We start from the raw sequence: 22,620 nt of genomic DNA, 5'->3' as shown, positions 1-22,620 counted from the left end.
AATAGAGGAGACAAACCTTGCCATTCTTGCCTCCAAGAAGCAGACTGGCTTTACTTCTTCCAGGACAGACTTGCTTGTTCTTTTGGCAGTCCATGGTACTTTGCATATTCTTCCCCAGCACCACAATTCAAATGCATCGATTATTCTTCAGTCTTCCTTAGTCAGTGTCCGACTTTCACACGCATATGAGGGCATTGCACACACCTTGGCTTGGGTCAGGAGCTCCTTACTCCTCAAAGAACCCTCCCAGCAGAGGCATTGTGCAGCAAATGTACTGCTCGGCTGTTATCTTGTCCTACTGGGGTAGGGCTTGTGTGTTGCCCTGGAGCTGGAAGTTCTGTCACAGGTATTTCAAATGCCAGCAGGATCGCCACTCTTCTTACGTTACTTTAACTGTCCAGCAAATCCCTTCTGAGGAGTCCAGGAGTTAAGGAATGCAGACTCTGCTAACTTTTTTGGGGGGGTGGGGGGGTGACAGCTTTGTGGTTGTTAGGTGCTGTTGAGTGGGATCCGACTCATAGTGATCCTCTACAACAGAAGGAAACACCGCCCCGACCTGCACCATCTTCACAATGGCTGTGATGCCTGAGCCCTTCAGTTGGCTGTATTTGACATCGTGCATTTTCTTACTTCTCTAGTGCTGCTGTAACAACACTAGCACAGGCGGATGGTTCTCACAAATTTATTTCCCAACAGGGTGCTGGAAGTCCAAACTCAGGGCTCCAATTCCAGGGGGAAGGCTTTCCCTGTATAGGTTCTGGGGAATGCTCATCTCTGTTTGTTTCATGGTTCTTTGGAAATCTCCCTGTGGCTCGGCATCCATGTTCCCTGTTTCTGCTTCTGTACCTTGCTTGTTTAATCTCTTCATATCTCAAAGGAGACTTAAGACCCATCTTACACATTGGGCCGCTAAGTGCAAGGTCAGCAGTTCAAAACCCCCAGCCACTTAGTGGAAGAAAATGAGGCAGTGTGCTTCCATTAAGATTTACAGACTCAGAAACCCACAGAATCAGTTGTACACTGCCCTGTTGGGTTGCTATGAATCGGCATTGACTGGATAGCAGGGTGGTTTTTTATTTTGTTTTATACAAATACTGGATCATGAACAACAAAGAACCCATTCTCAAATGAGATGATAAATACAGGCGTACTAAACTCATCAAACTCACTGCTGTCTAGTTGATTTCTGCGCACAGTAACCACATAGGACAGTAGACCTGCCCCTGTGGGTTTCTGAAGCTGTAAATCTGTAGAGGAGCCAATAAAGCCAAACCAAACTCACTGCTTTTGCGTCAATTCAGAGACATAGCTACTGTATGACAGAGTAGAACTGCTCCTGTGGGTTTCCAAGACAAGGCTTCTTTCTCTTTTTCCTGCAGAATGGTTGGTGGCTTTGAACTCCTGACCTTCCAGTTAGCAGCCCAATGCATAACCACTGTGCAACCATGACTCCATAGAATGTGAAAACCGGATCTTTCTCGAATTAGCTGTTGAGTTTTGTAGCATATTTTGGGAGGACATAAAAATCCATAACATGTATAAGTACATACTTATGAAACCACAAGATAGCGACTGTGTTCATCACCTCAGAAGATTACTAATACGCCTTTGAAATCTTTACCTATTGACCATCTCCAAACACCCATTGATTTGCTTTCAGTGCACGGGCATCTTTGCATTGTTTAGGTTTATCGGTACAAGAAACTGTATTCTACAGTGAGATCCATGAGAGTTGGACTCAATAGAATGGCCTTGATTTTTGGGTCACTTATTTAGAAGTCAAAAAAAAAAATCCATGCATTTGCACTACGGTGCTGGCAAAGAATATTGAAAGTAGCATGGACTGCCAGAAGAACAAACAGATCTGCCTTGAAGAAGTACAACCAGAATGCTCCTCAGAGGCAAGGAGGGCAAAACTTCATCTCACGTACTGTAGACATGTTAGGAGAGACAGTCCCTGGAGAGGGACATTGAGCTTGGTAGAGTGGAGGGACAGAGATAAAGAGGAAGGCCCTGCATGTGATGGACCGACACGATGGCTGCAAAATAGGAATAATTGTGAGGGTGGTACAGAGCTGGTTCGTTGTGTTAGTCTGGGTTGACTAGAGAAACAAATTCATAGACACTCGTGTATAAGAAAGAACTTTATATAAAGGGTACTTGTATATTAAGGAAACATCCCAGCCCAGTCTAGATCAAGTCCATAAGTCTGTTATTAGCCTATATGTTTGATACCAGTCTATAAATTCCTCTTCAGACTCAGCAACACATGCAATGATTCTGAATGCAGGAAGATCACAGGCCAGTGGGTGGAAAGTCTTGTGGATTCAGTGGTGGTGGAAGCATCTCAGTGCTGGCGTGGGTCTCCACGTGTCTCCTCCAGCTTGAGGGCTCTAGCGTAGCTTCATGTGTCTTGTCAGCAGGAAGACAAAGCAGAGAGTGTATCTGGCCTCCAGTGAGCTATTTCTCTCCTTTGTGCCTCCAATTGTGGTCATCAAGCTGCGACCTGATTGACAAGCCAGACTCCATCCCTTCCCAAGTTGACAGGAGGTTATGTAACTGCCACAGTAGTGTTTTATTCTTTTGTACGAGGGTCGCTATGAGTCGGAACCCACATGATAGCACCAAACACCACCATCAACAACACATTTTCTGCCTATGACAGGGTGCTTCTATTAGTGCAGCGGTTCTCAACCTGTGGGTTGCAATCCCTTTGGGGGTCGAAGGACCCTTTTACAGGGATCGCCCAATTCATCACAGCAGCAAAATTACAGTGATGAAGTAGCAACGAAAATTATTTTGTGGTTGGGGGGTCACCACCACATGAGGAACTGTATTAAGGAGTGGCAGCATTAGGAAGGGTGAGAACATATTTGCGTTATTCTTTGGCAGATTTTCGGCTCGCAGAGTTTCCAGCTTTGGCAGGTTTGACTCTTGGTGGTCTGTTGACTGCACTAGTCTTTTTGTGTGGCTCCTTTCTCTCAGCCTGTGTCAGTAGTTCATTCCCCTTCACTACTGAGTGGGGCGATATAACAACCCTGGTGGCACACATCATTAAGTGCATAAGCGTCAGTCACAAATTAAGTAGCTAGAAAGCAGAAGGCCTGGCGATCTGCTTCCCTAGAGAAGACAGCTTAGAAAGCCCTCTGGGTTCACTCTGCCCTGTGTGTCTGTGCCTTGGAATTAGCATGCTGACACCAGGCAGTAACTGACAGCAATAGTGTTACAAGTTCATGGGGAAGTTCCATTGCCTTTTAACTACATCTCTCCACGAACTTTCAAAGTCCCTCATGGAGCCCTGGTTGCGTAGTGGTTACAATGCAGCTGACTGCTGACCACAGGTCAGCAGTTTGAAACCACCAGCCACTCTGCGGGAGAAAGACAAGACTTTCTGCTTCCATAATGAACTGCCGTCTCAGAAACTCAAAACAGAGGCAGTTCTACCCTGTCCTATAGGGTCGCTATGAGTTGGAATCTACTTGACGGCAGATTCCTGTGCCGTGATTTGTGTACTTACTTATTTGTTGGTGAACATTAGCGTTTCTTCTACTCTTTGCCGGCTTTGAGTAATGGGCCTGGGACTATTTGCTTCTAAATTTGTGTGGCTTTCTCTTGCTTAACATTTTAAGAAACTGTTTGCTGCCAAATGGATGCACCATTTTACGTTGCTACTAGCTGGGTTTCAGCAGCCGGATTCCTCCACACCCTCACCAACACATGTGAGCGAGTGTGACATCCCCTACCGAGGGACACCAGGATTGGCTGGAAAATAGGCACAGTGTGCCCCGTTCTACATTTCCACATGCGAAAAGAAGAGGCGATAATAATTTGCAACGCTGGACTTCATAGCGCCTGGTTACTTAGTAATGCATCTTTTAAAGTATTCCATTTTTAAGAAATCACCCTCTGAATTATAGATCTAGACAGATTAACCTTAGAAATACTGCTAATCATACAAATACTGCTGAAGGTATTTCTAAGCATTTTAGAGAAGTGTTTCTGTATTAACCATGTATCCTGTAGCCACTTGAAAATCTCATGAAGACTATGGGTTCTCTCCTGGGGAAAGTTTTTAAAATGACACTTGGTTAAGTATGAGGGACGCTTTGCCTTTATGCAGTGCGTGGAGATAGTTTCTGCTTCCTTGGCTTTACTTATTCTCAACAGGTAATCTTGATTAACTTATCATCATTATTTTTTTTTGCTGCTTACTGTCTTCCTTGTTCTCCCTTGCCTGTCAGCTGCCCAATGGTGTCACGTACCACACGGGGACATACCAAGACCGGTTGGCAAAGCTCCAAGACCACCTCCGCCAGCTCTCTGTCCTCTTCCGGAAGCTGAGGCTGGTCTACGACAAGTGCAGCGAAAACTGCGGCGGGATGGACCCCATCCCAGTGGAGGCAAGTCTCACTTCCAGTGCACCAGTGGCTCCTCTGATGGGGGATCAGTTCAGGAACGCTGTCCCTCTGTTTTTCCTTCTCCGTAGCAATATTTCTAGCTTTTGAATGATATTAGCTTATTCTTTGGTCAGTGCAGCTGAAATTGTGATATAGGTAATACACGTAGCGTGAATACTGTTTGTATTTTTCCCCTTTAAAAACTTAATAGCTTTCTGATCTCCAGGCTGCTGGTGTTGATGTTGGTGGTGATTGAGAGACAGGGGAGGGGAGTGCCTGTTGGGTTTTATCGATGTTGTTAATGTCTCCTTTGAGTTAATATTGCATGGATTTTAGGTTTATGAAATACTTTAAGAATACTTTTCCCAGAAGAACGTTATACACATAAATGGTTTTTTCATTGTTATTAATTCAGATTTGAGGCTTAGTCCTATGGAGCCCCTCCATATGAAAACCCATTCTCCAGATTGAGACCGGATTGTGGGTTATGTTAATGAGGTAGAGGGTGTTCTGATGGACACAGCCCTCCCTGTTGACTGGTGACCTCTGGGAGCAGTGGCAGCTGAAGGCTGCTGGCTCTTACGGGCAGTGAGGGTTTCATGTCATCAGTGCATCCCTTTGGCGCTGTTGGCATGTGAAGGAAGCTGTGTTAGTCTGGGTACTTCAGAGAAACAAATCCACAGAAACTCACATGTATAAGAGAGAGTTTTATATAAAGGGTAAGTACACATCAAGAAAATATCCCAATCCAGTGCTACCCAAGCCCACAATTCCAACATTAACCCAGTAACCCATATGTCCAACACCAGTCCACAAAGTCCTCCTCCATCTCACAAAACAGACACAATGATGCCGACTGCAGGAGGAAAGCTGAGTCAGTGAATGTGTCATCTCAGCGCTGGCAGGGGTCTCCACACGGCTGCTCCAGCACCCAGGGCTGCATCGGGGTAGGTCCATGTGGCTTCTCCTTGGGGATGTTTTGCAGGAAGAAAGCCTTGCCAGCTGAAGCAGGGAACTGCTAAGGCAGCTGCACCCTGGTGCGACCATCACAAAACAAGAGACCCGAGAACTAGAAAGGCGAGGCTCACCGAGCCATTTATCCCTCTGCCCTTCAATTAACCCCAGATGTATTTATTGGCCAGGCTGGCACAATAAACTAACTAACTCAGAAGGACAAGGGAAGGGCACACTGTGAGAGCCCGGCAATAAGGGATCAGGAAAATGGCCATTCTCCGATGCTGCAGGCAAGTCAAGGGAAATGAAGAGCAGACACTGTCCATAGCTTTTCTGCAGGGAGCCTCTTGTCTGTTCAGTAGAGCGTTCAGTGAATTGTGGCAGCCAGAAACCAGATTGCAGTGGGTTGCAGATTAAACAAGAACTAGGGAACTAGAGCCAGCAAGTGACTATCAGTCTACCAGGAGGTTTAGAGTGGAACAAGAGAGGGAAGCAGTGGCTGGGAGAAAGGTTGGGACCCAGGGTTCTTAGTCTTCTCCTCCAAATGGGGCGACCAGGACATGTTTTCCAATGATGAAGGAAGACAAGAACAGGCCCAGAAGGAGAGGGGGGGCATGAACAGTGACGACACTGAGGGCGGGCAGCCCAGAAGGGAGACGAATTGCCTTCCAAGGAAGGAGAGCTGGGCATCCAGAGAGGAAGGGAAGAAGGGTGGATGTGGGTGCATGGGGAGCTGTTCCAAGAATTTGATGAAGTCAAGCCAGATGGCTTTCCGTTCTCCCACAGAGTTGTGCGCTGCCAGGAGAATCTGTGTGGTTATTTATCCCTGCTCCCACATCAGTGATAATAGGCGGCAGACTAGATGGTCCTTGATGGCTCTGTCACATCTGCCCCCAAACCCACTCGTGGTGGCCCACAAAGGCAGGGCTAAAGTGCTCCCTTGGAGTGACTGGTGGGTTTGAATGGCTGGCTTTTTGCTTAGCCCTCTGTGCCACCAGGGCTCCTCTGGGTCATATCTAAGAGGTTATACTGCTGTCCTTCGGATACCTAGGGCTTTTTCCCTAGTAAATTTTACTGTACATACTTCACTTTACGTCCATTAGAAGTTCAATTTCTACCTGATGTTTTCCTCCTAAAAACCACCTGGCAATCAGAAGGGGACAACACCTAGAGGTGTGTCAGACGGAGCGGGTCTAGCTGACATGTTGCTGCCATTGCTATCAGGGCGCATCAGAACGTGGAAAAAAACGAATGAAAAGATAGTGGAATATTTCTCCGTGCCTTTTGAAGCTCCTTCATCTAGTGCCCATCCACGAAGTTCCTTTTCCTCTAGTGTAAGAGAAGAAAAACTACATTTTGTAGGGGCCACGATCCCAAGCGTCATTGTTTTTCCAGGGTGTCACCGAGTGTCTGGCAGTTAAATATCTGTTGCGTGAATGAGTGTATGTGGGTGCTGTATCATGTGTGACCGCCATGTTGTGAACGCTCTTTAGCAAGAGACACCCGACATGGAAATGAGAGCCTTCGACAACCGTGATTTCAGGTTGTCTCCTGGGCGGAACCGTACTGCTATTTAAACTGGGGAAGCTTGGCAGTTCACCGCTGTCCGTGCGCATTGCCCGTACACGTGTGTCATAATGCTGACTTCTCCTGTTTGTCCCTCGCAGCAGCTTATCCCATATGTGGAAGAAGATGGCTCGAAGAATGATGCCTGGGCCGGCCCGCCTCGATTTGCCAGTGAAGAGAGGAGAGAAATTGCCGAAGTAAATAAAGTGAGTGATTCATCTGTACATTTTATATTTTGAAATTAACCAATGAAAACGTCAAGGGAATCTAATGTGGCTCACAAACGCCATTTGAATTAGAGTTGTGGTGTCTGATGCGCTGAACCTATTAAGAGCCTATCCCCAAACTGAAAGGTAAGCAGAAATACTGTCTGAACGGTCAGAGGAGACACCACAAAATGCTTGCGATTGACGCTCTTAGAAAAGCTCCGTCAGCACTCGGTCGCAATCCATTTGCTTTTTCTCTTCTAAGCAGAATCCTAGCTTCCTAGCACCCAGCACAGTTGGAGCAGCAAATGACCAAAATGTACAATAAGAGGCATGGAGGTCTGAACACCTGAAAATAGAGTTATCAAAGCATTGCCTTAGCCAATACCATCACCCCCTAACCCCCTCTCCCCCCCAAAATTCCCAGGCTTGAATGCATGTATTGCCGAATACAGTACTCCCAAAGATCAGAAGGTAATGCTCAGATACTTTTCATGAAACAGAGAAGGCGGGCCTACCAAAACCTCTGCGTACCAAAACCTACCTATCTACCTGTCTCTCTCTTCCTCTCCCTCTCTTTGTCTCTCTCTCACACACCCTCCTGAAATTCTCAATTCCAATTCATAAATTCTTCAGTGTATCCACCCAAACCAAGAGCATTTACCTGTTGTATATAAAGATCACTTCATTTACTTACATAGTTTGCCACTGGAGCAAAGGCGGTGACTCCCCTCAGAATACCTGGAAGACATTCTCTAGAGTTCCTGTTACTCTGTTTCCCTCTGTCGAGATGCCACGCCCCCTGAAGGTGATTCTTCTGCAACTCTGTCCATGCCCGGGCCTTCTCATTGTTAGCCCCAGCCCTCCTCTTCACTGTTTTCTTCCTGATTCTTTAAACATGTAGTCTCACCATGGGGGGACAGGCCGGGGGTGGTGGTGGTAGGGGGATGGGCAGGACTCCCTCCTCCTCCATCTTTCCTTGCTCACTTCAGAGTTCTGGTAACAAAATTAATACACGATGGATAATACTGTCTTATAATGCTCCAAACCATTTTGCCTATTCCAAATCTTACGCAAAATTCCAACAACAAGCATTAAGCAGGTTGGTAGAGCCTCTGTGCCATCTGAATAGAGGTTAGCCATTTGACTCGTGAAGGCGACAGAAGCTCCTGTGTGGGGCACTGTTTGCTGTAGGCAGACCCGGGAGACACCGCATAGGCGGTTCCAGACCCCCGCAATAAAGCGAGAATCATATGCAAGCCAGTCCCGTGAATGTGGGGGTTTTCCAGTGCCAGTAAAATTTATATTTACACTGCACTGCAATCTGCCACGCAGGAGACGAGGGAGGCTGTGTTCCCGTAAGGGTTTTTGAGAAACTAGGAAGGCCACAGGGAGTAGGAGTCAACTTGATGGCAGTGAGCTTTGAGATCGTCTATTAAGATGTGATAGCATTGTGGGAAAGTGGGAAATTCTGTGAGCGGTGCCAAAGGTGCCAGAGACACCAAGGGAGCACCTGCTGTTGGCTTTCCTGCCGCAGCCTTGCCATCAACCTTCTCTGTGTAAAAGACACACTATCTGGTGCGCCGCAGAACAAGGTATGCCGAAAAGAAAATAATCGTCTCAGTTATCTCCTCGTCATAATGCAGTAACAACCCCAAACACACAGGGATTTTCTTAAAAATACACAAAGTAATAATACTTAGTGATAAAAGTAATACATAGGCGTTTTGTATAATGTCAGTGCACATCTAGATTTTTTTCCCTGAAAATCTAAAAGAATATCAAAGAAAACTAATAAGAGTAATAAAGTGGAACTCTCTACAAAAATGTAAGGATATCATGTGGCATATTATACTGTCAGCAATCAAGTGTGTAATGCTGGCACAGGAATAGACAGCTTATTGAAGACTAGCCACCCAGACTGCCTTCCAGTTGTATATGTGAGTAATACGACAGAGAAGGGACTGTGTGGAAAACTCGTCTTTGAAATAGAACCTTTGGGGGGAAATTAGCCTGCCTTTACGTCACACCAGATGTCACAATGCATTTCAGAGTTGGGAAAAAACCTGCGGAGCACAGTATTGAAATTTTAAGGAAAACACATCTCAAAACTCAGGAGAAAGTAAAAAAATGGATAAGTGACAAATAGAGAAAGCATTGTAATGTTTTTGCTTTTAAAGGAAAGTGCACCGATGAGAAGAATACTTGCAGCACATGTGATGCTCATGGATGGCTGTCACATGACTGATGTCTATAGGACGTTAATAGGGTCTGAGGAGGGTGTTGGGGACTTTCAATTTAGATTTGGCAGAGTAAATCATGTTCAGCTGTCCAGAGATAGGAAGCATTGATTTATTAGAAAGGACCAAGTCTCTGACTTAAGACTAACTCAAGATACAAAACACCACGCGAGTGACGGTGTTGTGGAGTGTGTCTGTATTGCTTGTAATGTGTTCTTGATACAGTGTGGTGGTAGGGCACACTTGGTGAGATGAGTCAGGTTTTCACTATCAGATGTTATGTGTTGTGCTTCCAGATCGAATCTGTAGATGTGGTTAGGTGCCATCGGGTTGGTTACAACCGAAAGTGACCTTATGCACAGCAGAAGGAAAAACTGCATGCTGTGCCATCCTTACAGATTGTAGAATTTATAGATACAGATAATAGAAGACAATAATAATGAATAATTTTTAAAAAAAGTACGTTCCATGTTCCTAGGTTACGAATTATCAGTTTATGTACAACCAACTCCCCTAAAGCCTAGTATATGTAAACTGCGAGCCACATACAGTGTTTCATAATTAACAAACAGATACTACTCTGGTACGCATCAAAACGTTGTTGTATTATGTATTAGTAAAGCTAAAGATGCTTTACTTTGCCTGGAAATATTTTTCATGTATAGAAAAGCATACTAGATTCTCTATACAATGACCAGCATTTGACTAACACATTAGCTATGAACCTTATCTTAACCGTTCCAATTTATTTACAAATGCAGCTTACAGGTTAGCAATAGAGCTTTTCCATTATCCAGGGACTGCCGATATTTTGACATGTCAGAATTAATTTACAACACAGTCGTCAGAACAGAACCTGTCATATGTGGGGGCTTCCCATTAGAATGTATTTCTGTTGATAATTTATACTAAAACCCATCGCCATCAAGTCAATTCCAACTCGGAGACCGTGTATGGGGTTTCCAGGTCTGTAGAGCTCTATAGGTGACGGTAGCCTCTTCTGAAAGCTTTCAGGGTCTCTTTCACCCTCGTGGGGGTGGGGTGGGGGTGCTGTTCCTTTGTTTTTCAATGTAGAGGGATCCATTCAAACTAGAAAATTGAATTTAGAACTTTTATTTTTTCTTTTAGCAAGATGGACTTATTTGTTCAGAAAGATTTTGTACCTGACACAACTGGCCGTTCATTTTGATGTGCTAGCTCACAGTCTCCCGTTAGTCATTTTCCCCACTTAAAATAGCTGACCGTTCGGCCAACTAGAAACGGCAGGCCGCACGGTGGTGAGTTGTCATGAACTGATTTTTTTTTCAATCTCTTTTTCTTTTTGTGCGCTTTCCTCTTCCTAGAGTGCCCTATAATTTGTATTTGGACCGCTCAGATTTACCTTATAGAAATTCATGGATTCTTTCATATAAAGTTTTACAATTCCTTCTAATCTCTAAGAATTTTTTTGTTTTTTACAAGAGTTAGGTGTCCCTTTTTGTAGCTAACATTTCTGGTATCAATATTAATTTTTCCATTGTTTTAATTGTTTTCTTTTTTGTTTTTGTTAGTTTTATTATTTACTTTATCTGTGTTTCTTTCCCCCCCTGTGCATTTAGTTCTCTGTGGTACTGGTGAAGGCCTTTACGTTTCTGTGACGCATTTGCTACTTAACCTTGAAGGACTTAGATGCAGCAGTTTTAAAGAGTTTATGGAACATTTTCATTCTCTTCATTCCATTGTTCCATACACTTTTTGAAGCCTCAGTATATGTAACACTAGAAACCAGCTGGGGGAGCTTTGCCTTAGGGTCATCAGGAAACTGTCCGTTTGGGGTTTTGTTTGTTTGTTTCTGTAGAGTTTTTTGGTATCTTCAAGAAAGAATCTTCCAGAGCTCTCCTTGGGGAGATGCAGTCTTGTCTTTCTGGCAGCTTAGTGTCAGTGGTGTCCTGGGCTCCCACAGTCCCAGGAGCCCTTTTGTTGAGTCCGTGGGCCTCATTCCTGTCTTTTGCTGTGCTGATGCCATCCAGCCTGAGCTGTTCCCTGGGCAGGAGGGCCAGGCTGAGGGGGAAGGTTCTCAGTCACCTGTAGGTGAGGGCTGGCCTAGGGCCCAACTTGACTTTCATCTGTTCCCTTTATTCCAAGCCCGGAGAATAGTACTGCTGGCCCTGTCTCTGTTTTTCCCTGGTGAAGCAGCCTGAGGCTTATCCCTCCTGCGCTGTCACCAGGGTTGTCACTTCTTCCCCTTAGCTGAGCCTTTTCCCACCCTGTGCTGCCCTTCCTGTGGATGATGTCCACCACCTGGCACCTGCTCCTGTCACATGGGCTTTTCCATAGCTTTTCTAGTCTGCTTCTGCCTCTTTATTAGGGCTCTGAGCAAAGGAAGACATTCACACATGTATTTCAACCAGATGTTGATTGGGAACAAGGTTACTTTAATATACAAAATAGACAGTGTTTCTGAAAATACCTCGTGATTGACTTAAAGATAGTATTTCAAATTTTGTTTTCCCATTTATTCTTCAGACATTTGGGAAGTGGCCCTCTGATTAAACTAGCTTGATCTATTGAATTTGTTCTTCTAGATACTTTTAGCTTTGGGGTAAGCCATGCTTTTGTTAATAATATATACCCGAAAGTTATTAAAAAGAGGAGCGAAATGAGCAACTGATATTAAGCGCTAAAGTAGAAGGCAAATGTTTTGAGAATGATGAGAGCAACACAAATGTACATATGTGCTTGACACAATGGATGTATGTATGGATTGTGATAAGAATTGTATGAACCCCTAATAAAATAATTGAAAAAAAAGAGGAGTAAATTGGCCTAAATGTTAAAAAAAAAAAAAAAAAGATTCAATGCTAAGCCTTATATTTCTCTTGGAATTTATGAGGGGGTATCCCCACCAAAAAAACAGCCAGCAACAATGGAATCCCCCCCAAAAAATATGTATTTAAATGTTTTCACAAAACCACCTTATCACCTTCAAAGTACTCTCCATTAGACTTAATACATTTGTCAAATTTGTGACTCCATTCTTGGAAACTTTTTTCTTTTTATATTTTCTTATTTTAATATATCATTTATTGGAACCTCTTACAGCTCTTTAAAAATATATATAATAAACCATTTTATTGGGGGCTCTTGCAACCTTTATAAAAGTCCATCCATCAATTTTATTAAGCACATTTGTTCATATGTTGCCATCACCATTTCCAAGCATTTTCTTTCTACTTGAGCCCTCGGTACCAGCACTTCTCTTTTCCCCTCCCATCCACGTGAACCCCTGATAATTTAGAAATTATTTTTCTTTTCGTATTTTACACCATCTGCTGTCTCCCATCACCCACATATCGGTTGTTCATCCCCCCTGGTGAGGGGGTGTGGTGGTGGTTTACATCGATCATTTCAATTGGTTCCCCCTTTCTCCTCCCACCTGCCCCCTACTCTCATGATACCGCTACTCTCATTATTGGTCCTGAGGGGTTTCCGTGTGTTGAGAGCTCTTATCTGTACCATTGGATTCCGTGTGTCGAGAGCTCTTATCTGTACCATTGTACATTCTCTAGCCTACCCAGATTAGAACTGGGGTCATGATAGGTGGAGGGTTCGGGGAGAGACGCATTAAAGAACTAGAGGAATGTTGTGTGTTTCAGCAGTGCTATACTACACTCTGGCTGGTTTGTCCCTTCCTTGTGACCCTTCTGTGAGAGGATGTCCACTCTGACCCCCCTCGCTTGCATCAAAATGGTTTTTTATTTTGTGTCTTCTGATGCCTAATGTCTGATCTTATCAACACCATACCTCTTGATCACACAGGTTGGTGTGCTTCTTCCATGTGGGCTTTATTTCTTGCCTGCTAGATGGCCACTTGTTTAACTTCAAGCCTTTAAGACCCCAGACGCTATATCTTCTAATAGCCTGTGTTAGTCTGGGTAGACTAGAGAAACAAATTCATAGACACTCATGTATAGAAAGAACTTTTGAATATCGAACAATTGAATATTGAGAAAACATCCGAGCCCAGTCCAGATCAAATCTCTAAGTCCAATATTAGCCCATATGTCTGATACCAGTCTATAAAATCCTCTTCATACTCATGCAGCACATGCAATGACACTAAATGCAGGAAGATCACAAGCCAGTGGGTGGAAAGTCTTGTGGATCCAGTGGTGGTAGAGGCATCTCAGCGAGGGCAGGGGTCTCCACATGGCTTCTTCAGCTCCAGGGTTCAAGTGTAGTTCCATGTGTCTTGTCAGCAAGTATGCCTCCCAGGGAATGAGCCTGTGACCTGCCTCCAGTAAGCAATTTATCTCCTCCAAATGAAGTCATCAATCTGTGACCTGATTGACGGATTAAACTCCATCCCTTCACTCTTAATAGTCTCAACTGACAACAGATTATGCAACTACCCTATAGATGGACCCCGTCAGCTGAAGTTGAGCATCAACTTTATTAGAACAAAGTGTTCTTGCATTGAGGGAGGACTTAAGTAAAGAAGGTCCTACTTACCCTATAAATACATGTGCACAGACATATATCCTTATTATGTATGAATATATTTACATATGTACATGCCTATGTTTAAACCTCTATAAATGTCTTTTGCCTTCAAGTTCTTTCCTCTGTTTCCTTTTACTTTCTTCCTGTGTCACTGTCATGTTCGACCTTCATTCGGCCTGCTGTATTTCCTCTTGGCTACATTGTACTTGATCAATCCCCACCAGGCATTCTGTGTCCTCCTTGCCACGGATTTTAGATCTCTTGTTGCTCCCTTGTCCCTGGGGGTTTTTTGGCTCCTCCCTCTCTTTCTCCCACCTCCTCTTCTCCCCTGCCCCCCCACCTCCTCCGGAACTATCTGTCCTGTTTTCTCCTCAGGATCATTTATCCTGCCTATTTTATATAGATAGACATGGGGGAGGGGGGCGGTGGAGAGAAAACAAAAAGTAGCTAATGAATAGTTCCAGGTCTGCCTGCTGACACTTATGAATGTTTTCTGGTCGGGTCTGATGCCGTGCTAAGCCCTGCCCCTGATCCGAAGTCTGTTTTCAGAATTCCTCAGGGACTTTGCTGCTCTAGTGTGCTCCCTTTGTTGGAAACAGTTTTCAAACTCATCTGTTTGGGTGGCTGATAGCACCTCCCTCGTCTCTTTCTTCACCTCTTCCATGTCAAGTTGCTATCCTTTCATGTCCCTCTTCATTCTCGGAAACAGAAAGAAGTTGCATGGAGGGCAAGGGAGGCATGCTGGGTTGGTTTTTTTGCGCCAAACTGGCACCCTGAGATGGCTGTGTGAGCAGATGCATTGTCATGGTGGCAAAACCAGGCCCACTGTCTAACACCAATCAGGCCTTTTTTGTTACACAGTTATGCCATCTTTTTAGAACATCTAAATCGAAAGCTTGATTAGCAATCGGCCCTGGTGGAAAGGACTCCAAATGCACTCTCTCCCTCATCTCACACCTGGGTTTTGGGGGGCAGGGGTACCCCTCGTATCTTAGAAGAGCATTTTGAGAGCAAGTATCTTCTCTCATGTGGCAGGTGACATACGCATGGAATGGCCACATGGCCTTCTTTACTTCGTTCCTCCTCCTGTGTTTTGAGAGGAATGGTGAGCAGAGGTCAAAGATGGGCGAGGGCTATGGTTGTGTTTATTCAAATGAATGCTCACCAAAAGAAGAGGAAAGAGAATAAAGTTAACAGCTAAAGAGCAAACACTGGAGTTTTGACCAAAATTGTTTCAATTCACATTTTAAATAAAACTGTATAAATATAAATTCAGTGTAACGTATTCTCTGATTGTTAACCAAGTAATCATATGCATAATTAACTGCTAATTTTATTATTCTTTCCCTCCAACCTCTTTGAATTCTGTACTTCCCTTCAAACTGCAAGATTAAAATATATGCCTGAGGAGGAAAAGTCAAACTGAAATGGACTTGGAATATTTAGGGACAAATATGGCCATCTCAAACTGCGTGTGCGTGTGCGTTATTATGCTTCAATTGGATAAACTGGTGATAGCTATTTTCTCTCTTAATGGCACACAAACCTGAGAGAGTTTCTGTGAGAAATGTTTATTGTCAACAGCTGCCTATAGAATAAGATGGTGCCCCAGTTAATGCTTATGAATGTAATTAAGAAAACAAAAGATTTGGGTTGATGGATTTTTTTTATTTGTCACCTATTTATATTTACACACTAGTCTTTTGTCTATGATTTTAACAGATGTACTTTTCCATATGCAACTATTGATGTGGCTTGTTTTCTATTTTTCCTTTAATTGGGCAGTTGTTAGATAACTCACTGCCATCAAATAGATTCCAATTCTTAGTGACCATACATGACAGGGTAGAACTGCCCCTGTGGATTTGGAGATGAAATCTTTATGGGAGTAGAAAGCCTCATCTTTCTCCCATGCAGTTGGTAGGTAATTGTACAGTTTTAAGGTTCACAGTTCTCTTACCTAGGAACAGTAATACATTCAGAATTCCTATATATGAAATGCAAAAGTGAATCGCTTTTAATAATCCCATGTCTAGTGTTTTCTAGTGTGGAAAGGCTCTGTTTAACCAGAGAGACGTTAAAGAACAGCACTGAAATGATTGCCGAGGGTTTTTATTTGGTGATCTGGCTCCCCTCCCTCACACACACACACCCCGCCCCCCCAGGTTCAGGGGGAAAGCTGTTTGGTTTGACTTTGTACAGTTTTTCCCTCGGGCATTTATCTGTCTTGGTGTCTGCTCTGTGCCAGGCGTTGTTCCAAGTGGTGGAGTCTGCAGTGAGCCAGGCTGGTGTGTCCTTGGCTATCATATACTGTTCAGAGAAGCAGACAGCTGTGCTTCAGAATAAGATTATTCCTGATGAAGAGCATCTGCTGGCACCTTCCCACTCTCGCCTGTGGGGGTCGCTGTGAGTCCGAGTTGACTCGGTGGCACCAATAGCAACAGTGACGGTGAGGTGGCGCCATTTCGCACAGCCATTCCATGTGCTGTTGCAAAAAGATAAACATTGGCCCGTCCAAGGAGGCTTCAGGAAGTTTGTGGGAAAATCCCACTATCTTTCCATTCCATTTTTCCACAGATGTTTTGAATCCCCCACCCCCACCCCGTGAAGGGCTTAGGTTGCTTCACAGATGTGCATTTTCAGGAACAGAATGATATTATTGGCATGCAATGAAAAATACCCAGAAAGTTAGGACCCTGCCCGTTCTCTTGTCATTCTAAATAAAGAGCATGGGGTAAAAAGCTGTATGCCCCTTCCTGCTGACCCTCATTCAGGCATTTTCACAGCATTACCGTCTCATTATGAACTTGCAATTGTACCGAGCAATACTGTGTAGTGTGTGTGGTCACTCCGGGTTCTCACGGCTAACACTGATGCCTGCCACGGTACTCTGAAACTGTAGTCCACATAAGTATGTCCCCAGAACTTGTGGACGGTACTTCATGGGAATTACTAAATTGGGGCCCCCTTTAAATACGCCATCGCTCCTTCCTGTACCTTAGGATCTTCAACTCGCAATTACTCCAAAAATGAGCACTTGTTGGGGCACCGTCTTATTCTCATTCAAAAATGAGCCCATGTGCTGTAGAGGCATCAGGAGGAGCTGTACTATGCCTGAAGCCATTCTGCTGTCAGTAAAGATGAAATTGAGAGTAGTATGTGGCAAGTCTTCACAAAGCTGGCCTACAATTGAGTCCATGCATTTAGAAATTAAACCACTGATTAAGTGTCACAGCATTTGTATGACTATTAAATTATGTGGTATGACTTAACATAAGCATATTTTTAAGTATCTACTTACACATTCACCTGTTAATGTAGCAAATTGGGCACAGCTGATGGATTTTGAAAATAGCAGCTGTCAACCTCTGTTGGAATTGATCAGTGCCAAGATTGTATATATTAAGCCTTATATCGTGTCATGAACATGTATTTACAGTCTAACCAGTAATAAGCATGACTGTCAACTGTGCGTTGATAGGTTCATGACATGTTTGGGCTTTAGATATTTTGCTTGTGTGCTGGGTTTTTTTGTTTCTTTAAAAATTTTGTGCATTTTTAATCAAATGTGTGCAATTTCAAATGAGTATCACACTTTGAGAAAACCATGAAAAATGTGCCAAGTACTCTTTAAAAAGATTTTATCACTGTCTACAGTTGAATAACCAACTCTGAACCTGCTCATCAGATTGCTCCCAAGGCTCTTTAGAATTGAATAAACAAAACAAACTCATGGCCATTAAATCAGTTCCAACTCATAGCAACCTTGTAGGACAAAGTAGGACTGCTCCTGGGGTTTCTGAGCTTGTAAACCTCCTCCCCTGGGTTTGGACTGTAACCCTGTAACTCACTGCACCACAAGGGCTCCTTAAAATTGAACAGTACCGTGGAAATACCTCATGTTGTTTAGGGGGAAAACAAATTAGCAAGACTCGTTCTTTTAAAACCAGGAGTTCTGTCATATCGGTGAAGTTCTCAGCTGCTAACCAGAGGCTAACAGCTCTTGGGGAGAGAGACCGGAGCAAAGAACGCGTCACACGTCCGGAGTCTCTGTGAGTCAGAAACAATCAGACGGTGCTGAGTATTATCTTGGAAAAAATCCTATTCCGAAAGTTCACATTTTTCCCCACTGAATTGTAGGAGCCATTTGCAAATGCTAATTTTTTTAAGATGCTGGAATGTCTAAGAATATAATTTTACTACTTGGAGTTATTCTTTAATTTTTAGTGAAATTGTGACCACTGAACATATCTTTCTTTGCGTGATTTTTTTTTAGTTGTTTCCAAATCTCTCTTCTCTTTTTATGGAGACATGAGACTGCATCTCATACACTTGCTTCTTCATTGAAGTTTAAATCCATATTTCTTCCCCTTCAAGAATTTTATGAGAATATTTATAAGAATATCTCAAGAATATTTATAAGAAACCTGTGGCTCACTACTAAGCCCAAATTATCCTTCTGCCTGATGGTTTGCTCACCATCAACTTTCCGGGACCCGAAAATATTGTCCTTGTTTACTGATCTTGCCAGTCAGTGACAATCTCTCCATCTTTTGCAGTCCCGCGGCGTCTTGTAGTTTTCCATTGCCATCTGCCTGAGCAGGTTGTCCATATTCTAGTCATGTGGGCACTGCCTCTCTCCTACTTGATTTTGAATTTTTTCAAAGCCAGAGCTGTTTCTTCTCTTTTCTTCCCCTAATACTTCTGGCCCATTGGCTAACACTTCAGATGCCCTCAGTAAATATTTGTGGAATGGAATGTGCTAGGGACTCAGAATTCCGTTTCAAAGAGAAGTTCTGAAATCTTTGATTGATCAAATTCAAAGAGGTCAACTCCTATCAGAATTTACATATTCAAATAAGGTGTTTAAGGAACAAATCAACTTGCATTCTTTTTGTTTCATTCTTACCCAATAGCTCTTCGCTACAGCCGCCTGAAAAAATAGAATTGAGGGGGGATTGGTGCCAGCTAGTTCTTGCATAGCTAGTGTAGTGATCTCTGATTAGCTATCAATAGACAAGTAATGTTAAAAGACAGTTGACTTCTGAAGCCAAGAGTTCACTAAACCTCCTGGTTCTCAGTCACATGTGTCTGCATGGTCATCTGATGTGTGGAGATAGACAAAGCAGAATGGGGGGCAGGGGGTGAGGAGGGTGGAACTGCTAGATCACATCATCATCTCTCATCAACGGGAAGCCAAAGATAAGGAACGTGTGTATGATCACCCAGTGAGTTAGAGACATAGTTGGAGCTGGAACTCAGAATTCCAGCCTTCCACTGTAACACCTAACTGTTTGTAGCTTGTGCGTCTATCATGATTGTAGATGGGAAGTGTCAAGTCTTCATCTTTAGACTCAAAAAGACTTCAGTGGGCTGAATACTGGACGTCTCCTCATTCCTGATCTCATCCTATCTTCTGGGTCCCTGTCATGAGATAATGTGCAGAGCTGACTCAGTAACTGACCACCACACATTCTTAAGCTGGCAGAACTCAGAAATGGGCCATCTTCAAACTTAAAAAGGACATCCAAGTAACCATGTCATTTTCCCAAACACTTCAGGCTTCGGTCAAGCCCCGGGGCGGGTACTGTGCTGTGTTGTGCTTATTCTCTTCAGGCGAGAACTAAATTGAATTAAGGTTATTAGTCTCTGTACATTGCTTTTCTATTTCTTGATAAATTTGTCAGTCTTTCCTTTTAGCTACCTACTTCCTGCGACTTGCTAACCCTAGCTAGAGACTGTTTGAGGGGCATTCAGAATGTCTGTGGAACAGCGAGGATAATAGTGTTAGCAACTTCCTAATCTTAGTCAGCTTTTTCATAGAGTTAAAATGCAAAAAGTTAGGCTTCTTTGCACGGAATGGATGCTCATTTATCTGGGGTGTTTTACTCTAGTACCTTAAAAACTGTGTAATTAAATATATTATCCCCAAGTGTAATATTTCTAAAAAGCTGCCTAATAATGATTACGTTGATTATAATAATTAGTAAAAATGTTTACCACCAGTTCTTCATGTTATTAATTTAGATGTTGCTTTACCTGTGCAGGCTATGGCTACATAGGACTTGAAAGAAGGATGCTTTTAAAAAAAGGTGAAAGGTCTCTAATCCTGAGCTAATAGAAACCCAGATTGCCCTAAAGGCTAACAGGAAGGTGCCGGCTGTGTTCAGGGTGCTGAGCAAATCACAGCTACAGCTGTGAAGGTGATTACGCTGAGTGTCATACATCCCCTTTTCAGAACCTGGAGTAGGGCATACTTCATGCTGTGGAAAACTATGCTACATTTTTGAGCAACCAGCTGCAACAAGCATTGCATTTTTATGATCCTTTATTTTTTTAATGGTTCTGTTATATATGCTCTGTATCTACAAAAAACATTTTCTAAGTGTTATATATGTCCAACACTGTTCTAACACTATCAGTATCAAATCATGTAATCCTCATGATGCCATGAGATGGAGTCATTTATACCCATTTTTTTCTGATTGAAAATTGAGGCACAGAATGGTGACATAATTTGGTGCGAGTCATAGAATCACTTAACCAAAGCTCTGTGGTTAGAGTTAGATATTACCTGGCTCTAGAGATGGTGCTCTTGTTATATGCTCTCTTAAACAAAACAAAACCTGTACATCGGTTTTATAGCAAGTAAATGCTTAGCTTATTATATTAGATGTGTTGGTGGAAATAGGTGGATTAACCAGGCCTTCGCCATAGTCTTGTGAGTGTTGGATAAGAATTTAATATCCCCTTCGAGGAGTCCTGGTAGCACTGTGGCATGAGCTTTCAGCTGCTAACAGCAAGGTCAGCAGTTCAAAGCTACCAGCTGCTCCATGAGAGAAAGGTGAGGCTGTGTGCTCTCAATAAGATTTCGTCTTGGAAACTTTATATAGAGTTGCCATGAGCCAGACTTGGTGGGTTTGGACCAGGAAAGGGTTTTGGCTCTTTGTTTTAAGTAAATTTTTAGCTTAATTTCTGTCTGGCTGTTAACTTATGAGTCTTAACTTATGGCATTTTAATCTTCTAGCTTCATGAAGCTTTTTTTATAAATTCTTTTCTTTCCACAGAAACTCAAACAGAAGAACCAACAGCTGAAGCAAATTATGGATCAATTACGAAATCTCATCTGGGATATAAATGCCATGTTGGCAATGAGGAACTAAACTGATATTCAAATTTCCGGCTTGACACACACTATACCTTTTGCTGTCCCAGATGTGTTTGTCTTTACTCCTGGGAAGAAGAGTATGTATGTACTTGGATTCTAGTCACTCAGAGCAATCTAAGTTCCTATTTTCATACTATGGTTTTGCATTACTTAATAGTTTTTTCTTAATACTATTGATTTTTTTTAAACTTAATGTAACAAAGTTTGATAGCATTTGTGTGTTGTTTAACGTTTATGAACTGAATAATCATTTTTTAAAAAGGAAAACAATTTAATTTTGTAAATAAATTTTCAGATTCAATCACTGAGTGTTTTGTTTATTGCATTACTCTCTTAAAAGAAAATTAAGAGGTAAGTATCTTTATTTTAGATGGAAATATAAAATTTTGTCAATCTGTGGCACAATTTAATTAAAATTAAAGGTATAATTTACCATTCAGCTCAGTTTTCAAGATTTAATAAACCTTCTGAACTACTTAAAAGAAGAAAATAGTCCATTTGAGCCTTACTGTAAATAGATGAAATTACCATCAGATGTTTGGTTTTAATTGCGATGCTCTACCTCTAAAAGGAGAAGAAGAAATGATTTAAGAATGACACAAATGGAAACCAGGTGTTGCTCTGCTACCTGCTGTAGTAGGTCAAGCAGTGAGCCTTTCTCTGATGGCCATCGAGGTTTAGGTGCACCGCAACTTCCTGAAAAGTGCATTTTGGTAATGGATTTCAGCTACGATTTAGGAGTTTTTAATGAGTTAACCTTTCTATGAAAAGTGCTTTTGTAGACTACTACTTGGTCTACAGTAAGTCCTTGGTGATCTACCAAGAAGAACTGGTATCTCGGATTATAAATAATAGATCCTCAAAGGAGAGATTGGAGTCTTCCTCTCAGCATAGAGTTTTCCAGCTAGGCCGGGAAGCCCTTCCTGTCCCACGTGAATTCTGGCCCTCTAACAAATACTGCTGTAAGATTTCTCTACTAAATGATAACAAAACTCTTCAGTTAAAAAAAAATCTATAAAAGTGTGTTTAGTTAGAGAATTACTCCTCATTTCTTTTAACTGCGAAGTCTAAATGTGCGTATATAAAAGATCTAGTTATCATTGAGAACTTTGCTCTTTGTCCCAAGATTCTGAACCTTTATATTTTACATTACCCTGGCTCAAGGAACATTTGAGGAATTCCTGCTATGTATACCAGATTATACAGTGTGTGCTGAGAAGACCAAAGGAAGTAAGACATGGTTCCGGCTGTAGTAGGGGAAGACATGCACATGAACTTTTAAAATCGAATGGTATACGTGCAATGAAAGAGGCATGAATAAGCACTCTGGTTCCTTTGTTTTTGCCTGAATGCCTTAATTATATCTATTAAGGATCCATGTGGGGGCATGGATTTAACACTCATCTGCTAACAGAAAGCAGTTTAAACCCACCAGCCGGTCCTCTAGAGAAAATGTGGCCATCTATCTCCCTAAAGGTTACAACCTTGTAAACCCTGTGATAGTCCACTCTGCCCTTTAGAGTCACCATGGGTTGGAACTGACTCAAGGACACCAGGGTTTGTTTTGATGGTTTTAATCTGCAATCTCAGGGATCCAGCCAGTGCTG

At 42.7% G+C, this 22,620-nt stretch overlaps 1 protein-coding gene across 1 annotated transcript in view; it reads left to right on the top strand.

Moving 5' to 3' along the window:
- MED30 (mediator complex subunit 30) overlaps positions 1-21,314 on the top strand; it is a 22,187-nt gene extending 873 nt beyond the window's left edge. The window contains exons 2-4 of the mRNA XM_004697420.2: positions 4,242-4,400; positions 7,019-7,123; positions 20,913-21,314. Of these exons, the coding sequence (XP_004697477.1) occupies positions 4,242-4,400; positions 7,019-7,123; positions 20,913-21,008 (360 nt within the window). The 3' untranslated portion in view covers positions 21,009-21,314. The remainder of the gene's footprint in view (positions 1-4,241; positions 4,401-7,018; positions 7,124-20,912) is intronic.
- The last annotated feature ends 1,306 nt before the right edge of the window (positions 21,315-22,620 follow it).

The sequence above is a fragment of the Echinops telfairi genome, unplaced genomic scaffold (assembly GCF_000313985.2).
Source record: "Echinops telfairi isolate 266 unplaced genomic scaffold, ASM31398v2 ScPeMD7_1;HRSCAF=3_0, whole genome shotgun sequence".
NCBI classification, from domain to species: domain Eukaryota; kingdom Metazoa; phylum Chordata; class Mammalia; order Afrosoricida; family Tenrecidae; genus Echinops; species Echinops telfairi.
This window is presented reverse-complemented; position numbering and strand designations above follow the sequence as displayed.